The 22570-nt window shown below is 45.4% G+C and overlaps 1 protein-coding gene across 1 annotated transcript; it reads left to right on the top strand.

The window, feature by feature from the left end:
* The first annotated feature begins 11292 nt into the window (after positions 1 to 11292).
* si:dkey-56m19.5 (uncharacterized) lies at positions 11293 to 20745 on the top strand. The gene is made up of 2 exons (XM_067997526.1): positions 11293 to 11389; positions 18177 to 20745. Exons 1-2 carry the CDS (start codon positions 11299 to 11301, stop codon positions 20225 to 20227), a joined length of 2142 nt encoding a protein of 713 aa, XP_067853627.1. The 5' UTR covers positions 11293 to 11298; the 3' UTR covers positions 20228 to 20745.
* The last annotated feature ends 1825 nt before the right edge of the window (positions 20746 to 22570 follow it).

A 22570-nucleotide genomic window follows, 5' to 3' on the forward strand; every position in this document is an offset into this window, starting at 1 on the left:
GACCTTATGATGGAGGGAAGGTCATTGATGAAGCAGCTGAAGATGGTTGGGCCTAGGACACTGCCCTGAGGAACTCCATTCAGCCCCTTGAGCCTGTTCCATCATTCAATTCGATCATGACTAATCTGTACCTAAACACTATTTTCCCACCTTGGTTCCACGTCCCTTGATACCCAACAAAAATCTATCGATCTCAGACCTGACAATTTCAATTGACCCCCAGCATCCAGAGCCTTTTGGGGGAGAGAGTTCCAGATTTCCACTCCCCTCTTGTGTGAAAAATGCTTCCTGATTTCACTTCTAAACAGCCTGGCTCTAATTTTAAGATCTTGTTCAGGTTCCCCCCACCAGAGGAAATAGTTTCTCTCTATCTACCCTGACAAATCCACGACCTCTACCACCTAGAAGGACAAGAGCAGCAGGTACATGGGGAGAACACCACCTGCACGTCCCCCACCAAGTCACACACCATCCCGACTTGGAAATATATCGCCGTTCCTTCATTGTCGCTGGGTCAAAATCCTGGAATTCCCTTCCTAACAGCACTGTGGGAGAACCTTCACCACACGGACTGCAGCGGTTCAAGAAGGCGGCTCACCACCACCTTCTCAAGGGGCAATTAGAGATGGGCAATAAATGCCGGCCTCGCCAGCGACGCCCACATCCCATGAACGAATTTTTTAAAAATCACTTTACCATTTTAAACACCTCGGTCACATCACCTCTCGACCTTCTAAACTCGAGGGAATACAAACCAAGTCTGTGCAACCCGCCCTCCCAATTTAACCCTTTAAGCCCCGGTATCATTCTGGTGAATCTGCGCTGCTCCCCTTCTATTCATGCAGGTTCTCTCCAATCAGAAACATTCTTTCTCATTACGATTTCTTGCCAATTTTTTCCCTTAATTTCTCCTGAACGTGCTGATTCCTTGTCACCAAGGGTCAGTCACTTACAGACACAGGAACAGAAACACACACATTGAGCAGGAGTCACTGAATAGTGATCAAGAGCAGGAACCCTGACCAAATACTTTTGAAGTGTAGTCACTGTCCTAATGTAGAAAATGCAGCAGCCAATTTGCGCACAGCAAGATCCCACAAACAGCAATGTGATAATTACCGGATTATCTGTTTTAGTCATATTGATTGAGGGATAAATATTGGCCAGGACACCAGGGAGAACTCCCATGCTCTTCTTCGAATTGTGTTGTGGGCTCTTTTACGTCCACCTGGCAGGGCAGATAGGGTCTCGGTTTAACGTCTCATCGGAAAGATAGCACCTCTGACAGCGCAGCACTCCCTCGGTACTGGTACCGGGATTGTCAGCCTAGATTATGTGCTCAAGTCTTTAGACTGGGACTTGAACCCACGACCTTCTGACTCAGAGGCGAGACTGCTACCCACTGAGCCAGGGCTGACACTCACAGGCCTGAACTCATCACCGCTGTGCTCGCTGACCTACATTGGCTCCCGGTCCGGGAACGCCTCGATTTTAAAATTCTCATCCTTATTTTCGGATCCCTCCAAAGCCCTCGCCCCTCCCTATCTCTGTAACCTCTTCCAGCCCTGTAACCCTCCGAGATCTCTGCGTTCCTCCAATTCTGGCCTCTTGCACATCCCCAATTTTAATCGCTCCACCATTGGCGGCCGTGCCTTCAGCTGCCTAGGCCCTAAGCTCTGGAATTCCCTCCCTAAACCTCTCCGCCTCTCTCTCATCCTTTAAGACGCTCCTTGAAATCTATGTTTGACCAAGCTTTTGGTCACCTGTCCTAATATCTTCTTATGTGGCTCAGTGTCAAATTTTGTCCGCTAATCGCTCCTGTGAAGCACCTTGAGGCATTTTACTGTTAAAGGCGCTATATAAATGCAAGTTGTTGTTGTTGAACACAGACCAGGGATCAAATCTGAGGACCATTCTGATCCACACAGTACCACACCAGGCCAGCGTAGTTTATCAGGGGGCTGGGGGTGGCTCCTCACTGAGCAACAAGGGCATCAGTCAGCGGGCGTCCAAATCGTTTTTGTGGCATTGCCAAGAAGTCTCCTCCTGACTCCACAGAGTCCCGGTGCCTGTAACAGAATCCCGCATCTGTTCCATTAATTTCCTTCCTCCTGATTCTCTCGTGTTAAATTATTACACTATCAGCAAAACACCTGGAGAATTGCTGGGCCTGTTAGCGGTGATGGCGTGACATTTTATCTCAGGGACTCTGTAAGCGCTGGAGACGGGGCTGGGCTCCTCCTACCAGCTGCGCCCTCTGTGCTCCCAGTCAGGGTCCTTGTCTCTGGAGGTGTTGGCCAACCGCACAAGCCATATGTCTGTCTGCCACAAAGCTCTGAAGTCGTCTGTACCAGGCCAAAGCTCCATGCCAACTGAGCTCTCACTTCTGGGGCCACTAATTAGTGTCTTTGTGTCGAGTCTTTTGTTGCAGATAGAAACAAGATTCAAAAGTTCACTTGCGTGTGTATATGTGTTTCTACCTGTGTGTGTGTGTGTGTGTGTGTGTCTGTCTGTCTGTGTGTTTCTACCTGTGTGTGTGTGTGTGTGTGTGTGTGTCTGTCTGTCTGTCTGTGTGTTTCTACCTGTGTGTGTGTGTGTGTCTGTGTGTATGTGTCTGTCTGTGTGTTTCTACCTGTGCGTGTCTGGCTGTGTCTGTCTATTTTAGTGTGTGTGTCTATCTGTGTGTGTGTGTCTGTATGTGTGCGTGTCCATTTGAGTATTTGTGTCTATCTGTGTGTCTGTGTGTCTATTTGTGTGTGTGTATCTGTGTATGTGTCTGTGTGTGTCTATCTGTACGTGTGTGTATCTGTGTATGTGTGTCTATCTGTGTGTGTGTGTGTGTGTCTATGTGTCTGTGTTTGTGTCTATGTTTGTCTGTTTGTGTCTATCTATGTGTGTGTCAATCCGTGTGTTTGTGCCCATCTGTGTCAGTGTGCGTGTCTCTATGTATGTATGTCTGTGTGTGTGTTTGTGTGTGGGTGTGTGTCTCCCTGTGTGTGTGTGTGTGTGTGCGCGTGCGCCTATCTGTGTATGTCTGTGTGTGTGTGTGTCCATATGTGTGTCTGTGTGTCTGTCTGTTGTGGGATCTGCATTTAAATAACACTGATGTGGAGATGCCGGTGATGGACTGGGGTGGACAAATGTAAGGAATCTTACAACACCAGGTTATAGTCCAACAATTTTATTTTAAAATCACAAGCTTTCAGAGATTATCTCCTTCTAATCTCCGAAAGCTTGTGATTTTAAAATAAAATTGTTGGGCTATAACCTGGTGTTGTAAGATTCCTTACATTAAATAACACTGACAGAGTTTCTCGGATTGTGACTCTCTCTCCTGTAACCAGACCTGCTCCCTCTGCTTGGAAACCCTCAACAGTTTTAGGTTGAGAGACCAGTAGGAATTGGGGTTACTCCAGTGCAGAATTGAGGGAGTGCTGCACTGTCGGAGGTGCCGTGTTTTGGATGAAACGTTAAACCGAGGCCCCGTCTGCCCTCTCAGGTGGATGTAAAAGATCCCATGACAATATTGGAAGAAGAGCAGGGGAGTTCTCCCCAGTGTCCTGGGCCAATATTTATCTCTCAACCAACATCACTAAAAAAAAGATTATCTGGTCATTATCACATTGCTGGTTGTGGGACTGTGCACAAATTAGTTGCCATTTTCCCTCCGCGGTGAATGTAAATGAACCCAGGGCACTTTTTGATGAAGAGCAGGGGAATTATCTGGTTATTTATTTCATTGCTGTTTGTGGGATCTTGCTGTGCACAAATTGTCTGCCACATCTCCTACATTATAACAGTGACCACACTTCAAAAGAATTTCATTGACATTGGGATGTCCTGAGGACATGAAAGGTGCAATATAAATGCAAGTCCTTTCTTTCAACACATAGAATTTAGGCAATATGGGGGAAGTGACTGACCCCATAGAACTGTACCCCAAAAAGAGTCGGGGTCTCCAGGCAAAAATGGGGGAAAATGAGAGAAAAAGAAGACTTAAAAATGAGAATTAGCAGCACCGTGGTAACAGAATCATCAGGAGAGGAGAGAAAAAGGGAAACACACTCAGGTTATTTACAGCATGAGCTGCTCTGTCACAGTATGAGTGGTTACAGACTTTCTAAAATCTCTTCGTTACCCCTTCAGAGGGTAATTTTCACAGCATTGAAACATGAAACTGCACATGGGCAAAATCTCACCTGGCAGCCCACAATTGTTTTTCTTATTCGTTCATGGGATGTGGGCGTCGCTGGCGAGGCCGGCATTTATTGCCCATCCCTAATTGCCCTTGAGAAGGTGGTGATGAGCCGCCTTCTTGAACCGCTGCAGTCCGTGTGGTGACGGTTCTCCCACAGTGCTGTTAGGAAGGGAGTTCCAGGATTTTGACCCAGCGACGATGAAGGAACGGCGATATATTTCCAAGTCGGGATGGTGTGTGACTTGGAGGGGAACATGCAGGTGGTGTTGTTCCCATGTACCTGCTGCTCTTGTCCTTCTAGGTGGTAGAGGTCGTGGGTTTGGGAGGTGCTGTCGAAGAAGCCTTGGCGAGTTGCTGCAGTGCATCCTGTGGATGGTACACACTGCAGCCACAGTGCGCCGGTGGTGAAGGGAGTGAATGTTTAGGGTGGTGGAAGGGGTGCCAATCAAGCGGGCTGCTTTGTCCTGGATGGTGTCGAGCTTCTTGAGTGTTGTTGGAGCTGCACTCATCCAGGCAAGTGGAGAGTATTCCATCACACTCCTGACTTGTGCCTTGTAGATGGTGGAAAGGCTTTGGGGAGTCAGGAGGTGAGTCACTTGCCGCAGAATACCCAGCCTCTGACCTGTGTAACATCATACTAAACCTCAGCTCAACAATATTCTTGTAAACAATTTTACAACACCAAGTTATAGTCCAACGATTTTATTTGAAATTTACAAGCTTTCGGAGGCTTCCTCGGAGGAAGCCTCCGAAAGCTTGTAAATTTCAAATAAAATCGTTGGACTATAACTTGGTGTTGTAAAATTGTTTACAATTGTCAACCCCAGTCCATCACCGGCATCTCCACATCACAACAATATTCTTGTCATCCATTTGTCCTGCTAATCAGTTTTGTGACTGGCTGTGCTCTGAATTTTCAGATGTATTAGGAGAAAGAAAAAACTTGCATTTACATAGAGCCTTTCACACCCTCAGGACGTCCCAAAGCACTTTACAGTCAATGAAGTACTTTTTGAAGTGTAGTTACTGTTACAATGTAAGAAATGCAGCAGCAAAACCCCACAAACAGCTCTGTGATAACCTCAGAGGGTGGTGAATCTTTGGAATTCTCTACCCCAGAGGGCTGTGGATGCTCAGTCATTGAGTATATTCAAGATGTGGAGATGCCGGTGATGGACTGGGGTGGACAAATGTAAAGAATCTTACAACACCAGGTTATAGTCCAACAATTTTATTTGAAAATCACAAGCTTTCGGAGATTATCTCCTTCATCAGGTGAAGTGTGGGATTCCTTGAATGTTTCGCATTTATAGTCAGAGAACAATACCTGATGATTATCTGTAATCTGTAATCACCAGGTATTATTCTCTGACTATAAATGCGAAACATTCAAGGAATCCCACACTTCACCTGATGAAGGAGATAATCTCCGAAAGCTTGTGATTTTCAAATAAAATTGTTGGACTATAACCTGGTGTTGTAAGAGTATACTCAAGACTGAGATCGATAGATTTTTGGACTCTCGGGGAATCAAGGGATGTGGGGATCGGGTGGGAAAGTGGAGTTGAGGTCGAAGATCAGCCACGATCTGATTGAATGGCGGAGCAGGCTCGAGGGGCCGTATGGCCTACTCCTGCTCCTATTTCTTATGTTCTTAATAGTGCCCTGGGATCTTTCACACCCACCGCCGAGGGAAAATGGTAACTAACACAGTCCCACACACAGCAATAAGATCAACGAGCAGATAATTTGTTTTTAGTGATGTTGGTCGAGGGAAAAATATTGGCCAGGACACCAGGAAGAACTCTGCTGCTTTTCTTCAAAATAGTGCCTTGGGATCTTTTACATCCTCCTGTGGTTTAATGTCTCATCTGAAAGACGGCACCTCTGACAGTGCAGCGCTCCCTCAGTACTGCAGCTGGAGTGTCAGCCTGGATTATGTGCTCAAATCTCTGGAGTGGGGCTCGAACCCATGACCTTCTGACTCAGTGGCGAGAGAGCAACCACTGAGTCAAGGCTGACATTTGAGCCCAGGCAGTGTGGGTTATCAGGTATTCAGCAGCTAGGGGCATCGCAGTCCAACCTGATCCAGTTCTGGCACATTCGGGCACTTTCCAGCAGTGGGCAGTGATGAGGAGTGAGAAGCCTGATGGATATTTCTCCTCCGACTGAGCTCACCCCATACAGAGAAGGGAGATCCTGGGTTTGATTTCCCCTCGGGCTGATTTGACCGGGCAGCGAGACAGCCAACAACCGGGAGGGGGGACTGCAGAGGGGGTTCAATGGTTTTTGGGCCGGGGAGGGTAAAAAAAAAGAAAATGGCCAGGGTTCCTGCTCCTGACCGTTGTGCAGTGAACGCCCGCTGGAATGTGAGCAGGTGGGTACGGACTGGGCACAGATCGGGGAGTCCTCCTACCCCAGTCCTACTGAATGTCCTGCCCACAATCATAGAATCATAGAATCATAGTAGTTACAACATGGAAACAGGCCCTTCGGCCCAACATGTCCATGTCGCCCTGTTTATACCACTAAGCTAGTCCCAATTGCCTGCACTTGGCCCATATCCCTCTATACCCATCTTACCCATGTAACTGTCCAAATGCTTTTTAAAAGACAAAATTGTACCCGCCTCTACTACTGCCTCTGGCAGCTCGTTCCAGACACTCACCACCCTTTGAGTGAAAAAATTGCCCCTCTGGACCCTTTTGTATCTCTCCCCTCTCACCTTAAATCTATGCCCCCTCGTTATAGACTCCCCTACCTTTGGGAAAAGATTTTGACTATCTACCTTATCTATGCCCCTCATTATTTTATAGACTTCTATAAGATCACCCCTTAACCTTCTACTCTCCAGGGAAAAAAGTCCCAGTCTGTCTAACCTCTCCCTATAAGTCAAACCATCAAGTCCCGGTAGCATCCTAGTAAATCTTTTCTGCACTCTTTCTAGTTTAATAATATTCTTTCTATAATAGGGTGACCAGAACTGTACACAGTATTCCAAGTGTGGCCTCACCAATGCCCTGTACAACTTCAACAAGACATCCCAACTCCTGCATTCAATGTTCTGACCAATGAAACCAAGCATGCCGAATGCCTTCTTCACCACCCTATCCACCTGTGACTCCACTTTCAAGGAGCTATGAACCTGTACTCCTAGATCTCTTTGTTCTATAACTCTCCCCAACGCCCTACCATTAACGGAGTAGGTCCTGGCCCGATTCGATCTACCAAAATGCATCACCTCACATTTATCTAAATTAAACTACATCTGCCATTCATCGGCCCACTGGCCCAATTTATCAAGATCCCGTTGCAATCCTAGATAACCTTCTTCACTGTCCACAATGCCACCAATCTTGGTGTCATCTGCAAACTTAGTAACCATGCCTCCTAAATTCTCATCCAAATCATTAATATAAATAACAAATAACAGCGGACCCAGCACCGATCCCTGAGGCACACCGCTGGACACAGGCATCCAGTTTGAAAAACAACCCTCTACAACCACCCTCTGTCTTCTGTCGTCAAGCCAATTTTGTATCCAATTGGCTACCTCACCTTGGATCCCGTGAGATTTAACCTTATGTAACAACCTACCATGCGGTACCTTGTCAAAGGCTTTGCTGAAGTCCATGTAGACCACGTCTACTGCACAGCCCTCATCTATCTTCTTGGTTACCCCTTCAAAAAACTCAATCAAATTCATGAGACATGATTTTCCTCTCACAAAACCATGCTGACTGTTCCTAATTAGTCCCTGCCTCTCCAAATGCCTGTAGATCCTGTCCCTCAGAATACCCTCGAACAACTTACCCACTACAGATGTCAGGCTCACCGGTCTGTAGTTCCCAGGCTTTTCCCTGCCGCCCTTCTTAAACAATGGCACAACATTTGCTACCCTCCAATCTTCAGGCACCTCACCTGTAGCGGTGGATGATTCAAATATCTCTGCTAGGGGACCCGCAATTTCCTCCCTAACCTCCCATAACGTCCTGGGATACATTTCATCAGGTCCCGGAGATTTATCTACCTTGATGCGCGTTAAGACTTCCAGCACCTCCCTCTCTGTAATATGTACACTCCTCAAGACATCACTATTTATTTCCCCAAGTTCCCTAACATCCATGCCTTTCTCAACCGTAAATACCGATGTGAAATATTCATTCAGGATCTCACCCATCTCTTGTGGTTCCGCACATAGATGACCTTGTTGATCCTTAAGAGGCCCTACTCTCTCCCTAGTTACTCTTTTGCCCTTTATGTATTTGTAGAAGCTCTTTGGATTCTCCTTTGCCTTATCTGCCAAAGCAATCTCATGTCCCCTTTTTGCCCTCCTGATTTCTCTCTTAACTCTACTCCGGCAATCTCATGCTTAGGAGATGCTTAAGCACACCCAGTGGGTCATGGCAGTGGAGGGTGACAGGAATCGTGGAAATCTGTCTGTCCCAACACCTTCAGGAGAAAAGGGGAAAAACAATGGGCAAAATATGAGTTGAGCGACTAAAGGGATGTTGTGTTGCCTTAACTTGAGGCTTGCTGCACCAACTATTGGGGTTTTTTTGGAAGGGAATGGATCATTCCCCCTTTAAACCACCCCCGGTCTCCTTCAATGAATTTTGCAAATAGTGGAAGAAAGACTTGGATTTATACATAGAAACATAGAAAATAGGAGCAGGAGTGGGCCATTCGGCCCTTCGAGCCTGCTCCACCATTCAATATGATCATGTCTGATCCTCTATCTCAATACCATATTCCCGCTCTCTCCCCATACCCCTTGATGCCTTTTGTATCTAGAAATCTATCTAGCTCCGTCTTAAATATATTCAGTGACTTGGCCTCCACAGCCTTCTGTGGTAGAGAATTCCACAGGTTCACCACCCTCTGAGTGAAGAAATTCTCCTCATCTCAGTCCTAAATGTCCTACCCCGTATCCTGAGACTGTGACCCCTTGTTCTGGACCCCCCCCCCCCCAGCCAGGGGAAACATCCTCCCTACATCCAGTCTGTCTAGTCCTGTTAGAATTTTATATGTTTCAATGAGAGCCCCTCTCATTCTTCTAAACTCGAGTGAATACAGGCCGAGTCGACCCAATCTCTCCTCATACGACAGTCCTGCCATCCCAGGATTCAGTCTGGTAAACCTTTGCTGCACTCCCTCTGTGGCAAGTATATCCTCTCTTAGGTAAGGAGACCAAAACTGCACACAATACTCCAGGTGTGGTCTCACCAAGGCCCTGTATATCTGCAGTGCCTTTCACGACCTCAGGATGTCCTAAAGCACTTTACAACAGCAATAACTTGCCTTTATACAGCGCCTTTAACGTAGTAAAATGTCCCAAGGCGCTTCACGGGAGCGATTATCAAACAAAATTTGACATCGAGCCACATAAGGAGATATTAGGACAGGTGACCAAAAGCTTGGCCATAGAGGTAGTTTTTTTTATCGACGTAATAAAATTATTATTTGACACTTATTTGGGTTTATTTTTTTTTTGTTTTTTGTTTTGTTTTTCTTTTTCTTTTTTCTTTTTTTGTCTTTTTCTTTTCAAATTATTATTTGACACTTATTTGGGTTTATTTTTTTTTTGTTTTTTGTTTTTTTTTTCTTTTTCTTTTTTCTTTTTTTGTCTTTTTCTTTTCAAATTATTATTTGACACTTATTTTGGGTTTTTTTTTTGGTGTGTTTTTTTTTGTTTTTAGGCCCCCCTTTTATAAGAAGGGGGGGGTGTAGGGTGTGCTTAAATACTAAAAACCAAATAAAACGAAACCAGGTATCAAATTAAAATTTTATTTTCCCCGTTCAGGATGCACTCCAGCCCCTGCGGTGCCCACCGGTCGCGGAAAGCCTCGAGTGCACCGGCAGACACCGCGTGCCCAATCTCCAGGGCCACCCGGGCGCGGAGCATTCCGCGGAAGAGAGGCAGACAGTCCGAGCGACCGCCCCCACGGGCCGCGAGCAACCTGGACCTGTGGATGGCCACCTTGGACAGGCCCAGGAGCAGGCCCACGAGGACGTCCACCGACCTGCCCGCCCCCCTCCTCACCGGGCGGCCAAAGATCAGGAGCGTGGGACTGAAGTGCAGAAAGAGGTAGGTTTTAAGGAGCGTCTTAAAGGAGGAGAGAGAGGCGGAGAGGTTTAGGGAGGGAATTCCAGAACTTAGGACCTCGGCAGCTGAAGGCACGGCCGCCAATGGTGGAGCGATGAAAATCAGGGATGTGCAAGAGGCCAGAATTGGAGGAGCGCAGAGATCTCAAAGGGTTGTAGGGCTGGAGGAGGTCACAGAGATAGGGAGGGGGGCGAGGGCCATGGAGGGATTTGAAAACAAGTATGAGAATTTTAAAATCGAGGTGTTGCCGGACTGGGAGCCGATGTAGGTCAGTGAGCACAGGATACGCGACAGCAGAGTTTTGGATGGGCTCAAGTTTACGGAGGGTGGAAGATGGGAGGCCGGCCAGGAGAAGTTTTTAATAGTCGAGTCTCTTGGTAACAAAGGCATGGACGTGGGTTTCAGCAGCAGGTGAGCTGAGGCAGGGGCGGAGACGGGCGGAAGGAGGCAGACTGGCGGGTGGAGGGGAAAGTAGGCGGCCTTGGTTGTAATGTAGGAAACGCGGCAGCCAAATTGTGCACAGCAAGATCCCACAAACAACAATGTGATAATGACCAGATAACCTGTATTTTAGTGATGTTGGTTGAGGGATAAATATTGGCCCCCAGGACACCGGGGAGAACTCCCCCCTGCTCTTCTTCGAAATAATGGATCTTTTACACCCACCTGAGAGGGCAGACGGGGCATTGGATTAACGTCTCATCCAAAAGACAGAAAGGGATGGGATGGATTGGAGTGGAAAGTGGGCGGGCCTCCCTGATAATGGGGGGGGAAAAACCATTAGGAGAAGGGACAGGTTCATCATAATTTTAAAAAGAAATCAACTGTTTAATTTAAAATAAAACTGAGTGAGAGGGTGTGTGTGGGGGGGGAGGGGAGAGAAACTACAAACTGGGAGATAGAAAATTAAAAATTAAAAGTGAACGAATTAAAATTGAATAAATAAGGGGAGGGGCGGAGAGGAGAGCCGTGTCTCCGGTTCACGATCCTCCAGATGTCCTGCCCCACCTCTCACTCGGTGCAGAGCCGGCTCGGCGGGTGGACTCGGTCCTTGTGCTGCTGCCGAGGAGGAGAAGCGCAGAGCGGTAGGTCCGGGGCTCGGGTCTTTGGAGCGGGTTTATCATTTTCAAATTGTGCTGTGATTTTCTTGTCTGTTTCTGGTGGGTTTAGTTTAATCCTGGGCTGGAATCCCGGGCGTGCAATGCGATGAGTTTTTGTTTATTGAGCCCGGGGTTTGGGGCTGGACCTTTTTTTTTTCATGGTGTGATTTTTTTTTTAATATATATTTTTGCCTCTTTGTTCTCCATGTGCTCGCTCCCTGTTAACCGGGACGGAGGGTTTAACATTCAGTCTGAGTCCGGTGTAATTCATTGACCGACCGACCGACCCCACTCCTCGCCGAAGTTGCTGTTTCCCTGTAGATTTGGGGGGTGGCGGCATTTATAGGACCCTCCGTCCCGTTTATCAGGAGCTGCTGACCCTCCGTCCCGTTTATAAGGAGCTGCTACTTACCCCCCCCTCCTCTTTCCGCCTCTGTCTCCTTTATAAGGAGGAGTTGCTGCTGACCTCTCCCTCCGTCCCCTTTATAGGGAGCTGTTGACCCTCCGTCCCGTTTATAAGGAGCTGCTACTTACCCCCCCCCTCCTCTTTCCGCCTCTGTCTCCTTTATAAGGAGGAGTTGCTGCTGACCTCTCCCTCCGTCCCCTTTATAAGGAGCTGTTGACCCTCCGTCCCGTTTATAAGGAGCTGCTGCTGACCCCCCTTTCCGCCTCTGTGTCCCGTTTATAAGGAGCTGTTGCTCGTATTTCCCCCCCCCCCCTCCCCGGTCCCTGCGCCTTTGAACCATGGTGTGGTTTTTCGAGCTGAACCAGCCGGTGATTTCCGAGCTGATCCGGGAAGTCTCTCCTGAGTCAATAGCCCCCCCAATGACTGTTTTTACTCATTTACTGTACCGAACCTTCCAGAACCTGACCCCCCCTCCCCCCCTTCTACAAATGTTACTTTCCCGTTAAAACCACCCACTGGGAATGATTTAGAAAATACCCGGGATAGTTTTTTTTTAAATTTGGCTGTTAACAGAGCGCAAAATTACTGAGATTCTGGAGCACAATTTGCTTTAAGTCTTGTGTTTAATATTTAAACAAGTTCCTTTTTTTAATCCTGTGACCCAGTTGCTAGTCTCTGGGTTTTGTCCCCTTTGAGGGACTGTGCGATCAGACAGTAATTGGAAGGGGAGTAGATTTGACAATGAGCCACTTAAACTAATCACTCCTTGTGCCCTACATAAGTAGCTGGGAAATGCTGGGGCCGCTTTTCATGCAGTAACACGCTCGATTTGTATTGCAATCCGTGACATAATTTTTAAAAAGGAGCCCATCAGCTCTTCTATGCTGAACAGTCATTGACTTGCGTTTAGGAAACGTGAGCCCAACTCCCATATCAACTTAAACTTGGGAACGGGGTGGGGGGAGGCTTTTTAATTACTCGGTGAATATTCACCCCGACTCAGAAATGACTGCTCCAGATGGGAGAGTGAGCAGTCTCCACCCTGTAATCTAACTCTCAACACTGTGTAAATTTAAAAAAAAAACCTTTGAATTCCTTGTGGAGACGGTCACATTTAGACATTCCATCTGGTCACCCAGCAGACTAAAAACTGGGGGGGGGGGGGGGAGAGAGGAGAAGGGCAGGATTAACTCAGTAAAACGGCTGAAATAAAACTGTTTCTTTCCTGAAGGATCTTTTTAATTAAAACAGACTCGCTTGGTTTAGTGCCTACTGGGAATAAATTATTTTAGAACTGTTTTGCCTCCAATCTCCGACGACGAGACGGCGCTTTCTCTCTCTCTCCGCCTGTTAATTGCCCACGATTGGGAGAAGGGAATTGGCCCCCCCCAAAAAAAAAACCCGAACCATTGATGGGAATATTCCCGGACTCGCTGAACCTCTCCCGCCAGTCCATGAGTGGGAAAGGAGTGAAGGGACCGCAGAGATTTGAGGCTAGGCTGTTTTTTTTGGGGGGGGAATGTTAATACTTTTTATTGCAATTTCATGGGATTTTTTTTCGGATAAGATTGAGAGCGGATGGACCCGGCATGGTACTGCATTGGGTGTGGCGGCTGCCTTGCTTGTTAGACCGGGGGGGGGGGGGGGAAGGAAGAGAAGAGTGACGCCCCCTCTTTTGTGTTTGGGGGGGGGTCCGGGGGAGTGCTGGCCGCTCCCACCCCTCTTTGTGGGGGATCCGGGGGAGTGCCGCCCCCAGGTGCAGTCAGTCACTTTCCCCTGTCCCGGGCGGTGATTTATTTTTTTCCTTCAGTCGATACCCTGGACAGCTCCTCCCGCTTCCTGCGGCTCGCACAGTAAATGGGTGTTTGTCCCATCGACAACAATGTGGGATTTTAAAATCCTGTTTAACCATGAGTTGAAAGCGCGGTGTCTAAGGTATTCCCTGTAATTCGGAGTCCTTCATGTGCTTTCCTTTCCCCCCCCCCCCCCCCCAACTCCGGATGGTGCTTCATATCCGATCTAAACTCACCGAGGTGCCGGTGCCAAGTGGCTGAAGTCGATGCTAACCCTGACGTGGAGACGGACGGGTTGGTGTTGGAGGCGAGAAACTGCATCTAATGTTCGAGTCTGAGTGAAACCGAACAGAATTCGTGTTCTCATCATTCTGCTGGCTCAATTTTTAAGGCTGAAGGGGGTTTGTGCCAAACTGAGATCCAGCAGGTATCGGCTGCTTGTGTTCCAAAGCTACTTTTTGTTTGATATCTTGGTTGGTTGCTGAGGGAACGTTAAATGCTCCATGTGTGTAATGAAGCGTTGGTTATGCCGAAAGCTACCACTTCCATATTTAAGTGGTAGTCATGATGTGGAGATGCCGGTGATGGACTGGGGTTGACAATTGTAAACAATTTTACAACACCAAGTTATAGTCCAGCAATTTTATTTTAAATTCACAAGCTTTCGCAGGCTACCACCTTCCTCACGTTCCACATCGTTCACCTGAGGAAGGAGGAAGCCTCCGAAAGCTTGTGAATTTAAAATAAAATTGCTGGACTATAACTTGGTGTTGTAAAATTGTTTACAATATTTAAGTGGCGCCTCGGCCACTGAGCTACATTCGGGTCTGTAGATACTTTTATGTCAGTCGCTCCTAGGAATTGCCCGAGTCTCCTGGGAATTTGTGATACCTGGGGCTGGAGCAATGAATCCCTGTGATCTGGACCGAATCTTCGTGCCATTAACATGTACTCCTTCAATCTCTGCAAAGATGGCCCAAGTCAGTCATGGAGGCAAGACTGGCGTCATTAAATTGCTTTATTCATCAAGATGAATGTACAATAGTTCAGATTTGCTTGGATAAATCTAACTTCTGATCACGAGAAATTATTTCAGCCCCAGAAAGTTCTGTTTTTAGTTAGAATAACCCCTTTGCATTTAGGGCACAGTCCAGGGTAGAACCTCCGTGGTTCCTCCTCCCACCCTGTCCAGACAGATCTAATGGGATGAGGTGTCTTCCAATTGACCAAATAAACCAGCAAATTGCTTATTTGAGGGAGAAACTACTTCTGATTAGCATATTAACCATCCTTTTATCTAAATCCCTTGGGGCTGTCTGAGAATCTAATCCTTTGAAGTGAGCTTTAACTTGAAATACATTTTAGAAGAATCTTTCTGTAGAAAGGGTCAAGCAATCCTGAAATCCATCTTCTGGGAAAAATGCCCCTTCACTGTTAAAGACCCTTTCCTAAGTGATCAAATGTTCACAGGTCTCTGGATGGTGTGGATATTTATCTGGATGGCATCACAAATGCTCACACCTGTGCATGTATTTGAACAGGAGTCACTGAATAGTGATTAGCAAACTCTTCTCTGCCAGCTTTTTTTTTGGGGGGGGGGGGGGTTGGCATGGGAGGTCTGACCAGTGCAATGCCCAAAATAGCACAGATTTTTGTGGCCAGTAATAGGATCTGGGACCTTGTCTGTATGGCTTGAAAAAATGCTCACCAATTGAGCCATGATTGGCTTGTTTACTAAACAATTAAACCTTTTTTGAGGTTACCCCATTCCTCCTGAAGTACAGGAGAATGGGCATGATTGACTTGCTTAAAGGGTGTGATGTGATTGAGTTATTAAGATTGCATTATATGATCCTGCATTGAATGCAGAGAAAAATGGCCACTATAGACTCCTAAATAAGCCAACCATCTGAGATTAATTGACTGGCTACTTGCCAACACAACTATGTTGGATACAAATAGGAAGCTCTGCAGGGTACTCCCAACCCTAGAGAATGGTGAGGGGTTATTTCACTGATTAAATGAAAAATGTAATTGTGTAACCATAAACAGGTGACAAAGCATGTTTACCATAAGTAAGCACAGACTTAGTGCTTCAGAGGCATAAAAACTGTAGGATGTTTGAAGTGCAAGTTGTTGCAAGCTACAATACATAGCTATAGTTGGTACTGAGGAGTTTTCAAGCTGAGTAGAATTTACATTAGTCTGGTTAACATTTCTACTTCAGTGTAGAAGCATGTACAGTCTTGCAAATCCTGGCATAGTTTGTGATGTAGGGAACTTGAAGCCAAATGAATCCAGCCATCTTGATTAATTCTGACACAGTACTGATTGACACTGCTGTCTCAAAGACATGGGTCAGGACTGAAAGGGTTCTTTGTAATCCCTTTGGACAGATGTGCCCAGGAGCTTTCAATTGTGGGCTTGTATTTGGCTGCCTGCTACTCAGCTCACCAGTCTGAAGCCAACAGGTAGTAGTCTGGCTCTATGGTAACATTGACATCCATAAAGTGATGCAACATGTTTCATTGAGGTACTGCAGGAGAAGTTTATTTTTTATTGAAAATAAATGCTAACTGAATATGCTGTTCACTAATTCAGCTGTTTGCTTGTTTGGTGCATATTCAGTCAGCTTAGATGTGATCATACCAGTTTACTGAAATACTTTGGCAATGGTTCTCTGGTCCTTGGGTCTAAATGTTGAACAAACACTCCCTAGGTCATGGGAATGAGGTCCACTTTAACAGGAGTGGTCATTGCTGAGCCCAGTTAGCATATAATGTAAAAATATAAGGGACTATTTGAAGATGACAGTCCAGATAAACCTAAAGGCAATCAATAAATTATATATTGATTCAGTACAATCCAACCCAGCTTAAAATCAATGAAGACTGGGGGAGGGAGATGAGTACTGCGTCACTATTTTTAGGAAAGAAGTGCTCCTCTGCTCCAACCTGTTATCTTCCTCTCTTTATGCTCCAACTGAATTCTCCTAACTTGCTGTTTAGGATATGCTGGAAAAGATCAGACTAGATGATTTTATTCAAGTTCCATCTGTTGCTTTATGCAGGGTTTAAGATCCTATCTCTTCCTGGAGGTAGATTCTGGTGACAGTTAAAAGCTCATTGCCAGCTGGGGCTCTTGAGATTAAAGTGCTCTCCTCCCTGGGGGAGGGGGAACTTGATGCTCAGCAGACTGAAGTAATCAATTGCTAAAAGCCACTTGGATACAGCTGCATGTTTTTGGAAGCTGTTTGCTTTAACTAGATTACATCAATCCTTTTGTCAAGATCTTCAACTAATTCACTTCCTCCATCAGATTTCCATTAACTTGGTTCCTAGTCTCCTCTTAGACCATATACATATTTTAAAATGAATTTGTCTGAAACTTGTCTAGTAGGTCAAATTATGACTCTTGCATTAAGTATCTTGTGTTTTTATTCTAGCCACTCCCTCATGGTTCAATTGGTTTCTCAATGAGTAGTTGAGATATGGACCAGAATGTCCTAGCCTTGATCTCTAGTTTAGCACCATGTCTGTAAAGTATGACTTTGTATTCCTCAATTGCAATCTTACTGAAAATGGTTTTGGATGACAATTGGGCTTGGGTCTTTTTTAAAATTACTTTCTTTTCCCCTGTCCTTGAGCAAAATAAGCTAGCTGTTGAAGTTTGTGAATGCATGTGATGAGGTATGAGGGTGCTTTTCACCTGTGGAACCATAAACCTGGGAAGGGGTAAATGCCTTTTTTGAAGGGAGCGAATTGGCAAATTGAATGAAGCCAGCCATGCTCTGTGAAACAGGAACTTTAAGCAATATCAAGTCATCCTAACCTTAATGTCAGATGGCTAGGTAGGAACTAATGCTCCAGACCACAACCCAGTGACCTTGCTTGAAGGCACACTAGAACAGACTGTAGTGCTGTTAGCATTGTCTTGTTTGGAGTAACTGCAGTATTGCTCTTAAAGCAATAGTGTTTAATGCACTCTGGTTATGCTGACATTTCCTTAGACCCCCTCCATGGTGAATGTGATCTGATGCCCACTTGTGGGGTGTGTATAGTGAACATACAGAATTGCATATTTTGCAAACATGTTCTGACATGAAAAAACAAGTGTGAATTTCATTCTAGTGGCTGCTAGGGCACAGATGGGGTGATGGTGCTGGGATACCTCAGCAATATATTTCACTTTTATTCCTCCCTCCACCTAACTGATTGCTGGGGGGGGGTGGTGGAGAGAGGGAGGAGAAAGTATCCTTGCCATGTTTTCCCAGTCAAATTATCCCATCTCTGGGTGCAGCCTGTCTTACCACCCACAATTCTGCTGCAGGTAACTTGCATACAGCAAATTACTAATAACTTGTAAAGTACTGCAGTTATTCTCACCACCAAAACTGGTTACAAGTTTTGAAGGGTTGATGGGTCAATTTTGTTTGAAGTGTTTGGTAAACACTTTTAATCCACCTTAAGTTCACCATGGATGACAGTGCCTTGTGTAATAGTTTGTATCTTTTTGTCTTAACCTTGTCTATTCATTGCCACTTGATTTTAATTTCAAATCTTTCAACTTGCAGTTAACAGCATGGGTGGCAGACTGAGCAGGAAGAAGAGAGGCTATAATGTAAATGATCCAAAGGAGAGTAAAACTACTGTGGAGTCCACTGAAAATCCTGAGGTGAAAGAAGAGGAGCCTGAAAATCAAGATGCTTCAAAGGAACAGTTGAAGACAACAGGGGAGCTCTCTGAGGAGAAACCAGAAACTGAGGCCCCCAAAATAGCTGATGAAACTCCTGCAGAAAAACAAACCGACTTGGTGACAGCTGATGTGAAAACTGAAGCAAAACCAACTGCTGATGTACCAACATTGAGTGGCTCCACTGATTCAGACAATCTTGATCGCAGTTCTGATGTACAAGAGAGTGTAACCTCTACAAGTTTGGTAGAAGCAACAAAAGCAGTACCTGATCAGCTTCTGGTAATAGATGATGTTCCACCTGAAGTGCAATCAAGCTCTACTCCAGATACTGGCTCGAGAGCTGAAGTTATAGATGTGCCAGTGCTGAGTGAAGTGCAAAGCAGTGTGATTCCAGACAGTGGCTCCAATGGAGAAACCGAAGATAAATCAGCTTTAGACAAAGGAAGTGTGACTGAAGCCCCCAAAGATCCTTCAACTGAGAAATCCAGTTTGGGTGACCATGCTGCCACACAACTTGTGGAAGATGAACAATTGGAAGAAAACAATTGTGTGAGCCTAGAAGACATTAAAGTAGAATCTGACAAAGTTCTTGTGAAAACCTCTGCAGAGAAATTCCATGATGTAATGTCTGAGCAAGAGTCAATTGTAAGCCAGGAAAAAGTTTCTCTAGAATCTAATTTGAAAGAAATTGAAGACCCCACCCAGGCAATGAAATCTGGAGCAATACCCAAATTGGCTGAGATAGCTGAAGAAACACCTATTGATGTTGTATTGAAGAATGAAATGGCAAAATGTGCAGATCTTCTAGAGAAAGATATAGTTGGACCAGACACTCAGGATGAAGGTCAGAAAGTGAGTGAACCTCTTCATCCCACTGTCCAAATAGTGGCTGATGTAAAAACTGAACAATCTGCAGAGTATTCAATAGAAAAAGCTGACCATATGCAAGATAGCTCTATTCAAGAGAATGGTAATGTTAAAGTATTTGAGGCTCACAACCAGTTGCTGGAGAGTTCTGGAAATATATCTGTAGACACTTCAAGTGAAGACTCTTGCAGTGCACCAAAAGGTGTGACAGATGTAGTCCAAGCAGAATCTATTCCAGAGAATGTTTGTCATCCAAAGGCAGAAAAGGAAGTGACTGAAACTAAGTATGAACAAACTGTGGAACTGATTAGCCACCAAGAGAGCATAGAAGAAATATCCCTACTCAAGACCAGTTCTGAACTAATACCAGATATTAAACTAACTGTGTATACTGAAGCTTTACAGGATGAGAAAATAGAGATGACAGCAGAGCTACCCTCTAAAGGATCTACAGATGAAACCCTTCCCAAAAGTGTTCCTGACACTACTGCTGATCCACTTCCACTGAAGGAAGTGCTTGCTGAGAAACAGTTGACTTCAAGTGAGCTGGAAGAAGTAAGTTCTGTTGAAATGGTGTTGGAAACAAAAGTGTCTTCAGATCAAGAAATGGTAAAACTGGATGAAACTGTGGAGGATCCTGTACCTGAATCTATAAGTTCTCCAAATGTTGGGGCACCCAGTCCCACAGAAGTGATAAAGACTAGGAAAACTAGTTCTACAAATGGGGTATTTGTAGATGGTGAAACAAGCCAGAATGAATCCACCAGTAAAACTGAAGAGGACAGCCTTTCAGAGATTCCAGTAGCAAATGGGACATCTGTAGATGAAGTGAGAGGCCAAAGTGAATCCACAAGCAAAGCTGAAGTGTATGACCAAATTGAAACTGCAAAAGCTGAAGAGCATCTTCAAGCTGCTAGTTCTGATGAACTGAAGAGTGATCCAATAGAATGTAAAACCACTGAACAAGGGAATGCAAATCAACCTCTTGAGGAATCTGGGTGTCTCAAACTGGATAACCAAACTCTAAATTCAGGACTACTGGTAGATGTGAATGCTGAATGAGTCAGTCCAAAGCCGAAAAGCCCCTGACTGCGAGTTTAAGGATGAACCAAAACAGCATGTGCAGAAAGTGGAAGATTTGATGGAATTTGGATTTTATTCAAACCAGCTAGCACCTAGGTTTGACTTGAGTAAGACTAAGCTTAACTGCTGCAAGTAAGACAATGACTCTCCTTGCAGTATATGAATGGACTTGACTGGTTCCACAATCTTCCATTTGATTTTTTCTTTTTACTTGATACAGATACCAAAAATTCCATTGGAAGATAAAATCAAGACCCAGCCTTATGCCAATGGTTTTTGGTATGCAAGATGTCAAATATTAGATACATTTTTAAGGCATGTAAATCTAGAAAAGCTTGTTCAGAACACAATCTACAATAATTTAAAGGTAGCTAAATTGCAATTTTGAAGTAGTCAAGATAACTAGTAGTTTCCAATTCACAACCTGCTTTGATTTGAGTAACTAATTGGATAATGAGGGTTTTTAAACAATATTTGGATGCTTTGACAACTTAATAAAATCAATCATAAACATCATTGTTTCTTTATTGTTTATTAAGTGAAGCTTGGCTACAGACTGAGTTGTACAAAATAGTGTCACATTTGCCTACAAGCAACTGGGTAATAGTTGCTTCAAACCAAAGGTAAGGATGACAATTTCACCTTGAAATGCATGTCTAGTGTGAAACTACACCATATGGACAAAGGGCCTTAGCCTGTACTGAATTAGCTGATCTCAGGTTTTGGGAGTAGGTCCTATAACTGCAAGGCTGAGAGCTATATGGATAGTGTGTTTTCAGGAGGTGGTCGCTGTGCAACTTGAGTGCAGGCAGAAGGGGACTGGGTGACTGCCTGACAGACAAGGAGGACTGGGCAGATAGTGCAGGAGTCCCCTGAGTGCATCTCGCCCTCCAACCAGTATACTAGTGAAGGAGAGGTTTCCTCTGCAGAGTGCAGCTAGAGCCAAGTCCACAGCACCATGGATGGCTCAGCTGTATTGGGGGGGGGGGGGGGGGGGGGAGGGAGAGGAGGAGGGAAGAGAAAGATATCAAGAGTGATAGGGGACTCCATAGTTAGTGGAGCAGACATGATTCCAGGATGGTATATTGCCTCCCTGGTGCCAGGGTCAAGGATGTACTGAGCAGTTGTAGAACATTCTAAGGAGGGGGAGAACAGATAGAGGTGGTGGTCCATATTGGTACCAACAGGCAGAAAGAGGGATGAGGTCATGCAGGCAGATTTTAAGGAGTTGGGGAAGAGATTAAGCAGGACCTCCAAGGTGGTGATCTCTAGATTACTCCTGGTGCCATGTTAGTGAGGATAGAGCAGATGAATGTGTGGCTGGAGATTCCTGGGGCAGGTGGAACCTGTACAGGTCAGATGGGTTGCACCTCAACAGAGCTGGGACTAATGTCCTCACGGAGGTTTGCTAGTGCTGTGGGGGAGGGTTTAAACTAATTAATTTGGTAGGGGTTGGGCCCCAGGATGTAGCAATGGAAAGGAGAAGCAAGGTTGGTGAGCTGCAGGTGCAAAGCCACATGGGAATACAATCCAGCAATAAGAGCTGGCTCAAAAGGACAGGACTGGGTACTAAATATTCCTGGATACAAGTTTAGGGGGTGGCAATATTAAGGAGAATATTGCAGTATGGGAGGGTGGCACCCAATCTATTTGGGTTAAACAATGTGCTATTACACTAGGGGTATTCTATGGGCCACCAACTAGTGGGAAGGAGATAGAGGAGCAAATTTGCAGGGAAATTAGAGGTGCAAAACTATAGGGTAGCAGAAATTGACTTCAACCATCCTAATATAGACTGGGCTAACAATATAAGGGGCATGGAGGGGGAGGAATGTTTGAAGTGTTCAAGATAACTTTCTTAACCAGTATCCTTCCAGCCCAATGAGGAATTGCTGGACTTACCTCTAGAATGAGGTTGAGAAAGTGGCAGAGCATTTAGGGAGGAGCAATCATAGCTATTCTAGTCCTTATACTATGGAAAAGGACATGGACCACTCTTCAGTAGAAATACTCAATTGGTGGGCCAATTTCAATGGCATGAGAATAGGTCCAGGTAATTTGGAATCAAAGTGGCAGGCAAAACTAATTGGGCAGCCTTTAAGGATGGTTTGGGTACAGTCTAGGCCCATTCCAGTGAGGCATAAGGGTAGGGCAACTAAAGCCTGAGCTCCCTGGATGACACAGGATATAGTAAGATGAAAAAGGTATGTCAGGTTGATAACACAAGTGAGGACCAGGCAGAATATAGAAATTTCAAAGGGGAAGTGGAGAACAAGAATGGCAGAGGGAGAACACACTGGCAGCCAACATAAAAGGAATTAA

The sequence above is a fragment of the Heptranchias perlo genome, chromosome 16 (genome assembly GCF_035084215.1).
Source record: "Heptranchias perlo isolate sHepPer1 chromosome 16, sHepPer1.hap1, whole genome shotgun sequence".
Taxonomy (NCBI): Eukaryota; Metazoa; Chordata; class Chondrichthyes; order Hexanchiformes; family Hexanchidae; genus Heptranchias; species Heptranchias perlo.

Coding starts and splice junctions, on each gene's coding strand:
- si:dkey-56m19.5 (XM_067997526.1), top strand. CDS start 11,299: ATGTCCTGCCCCACCTCTCACTCGGTGCAGAGCCGGCTCGGCGGGTGG. Junction 11,390..18,176: donor AGGAGGAGAAGCGCAGAGCG/GTAGGTCCGGGG, acceptor TTCAACTTGCAG/TTAACAGCATGGGTGGCAGA.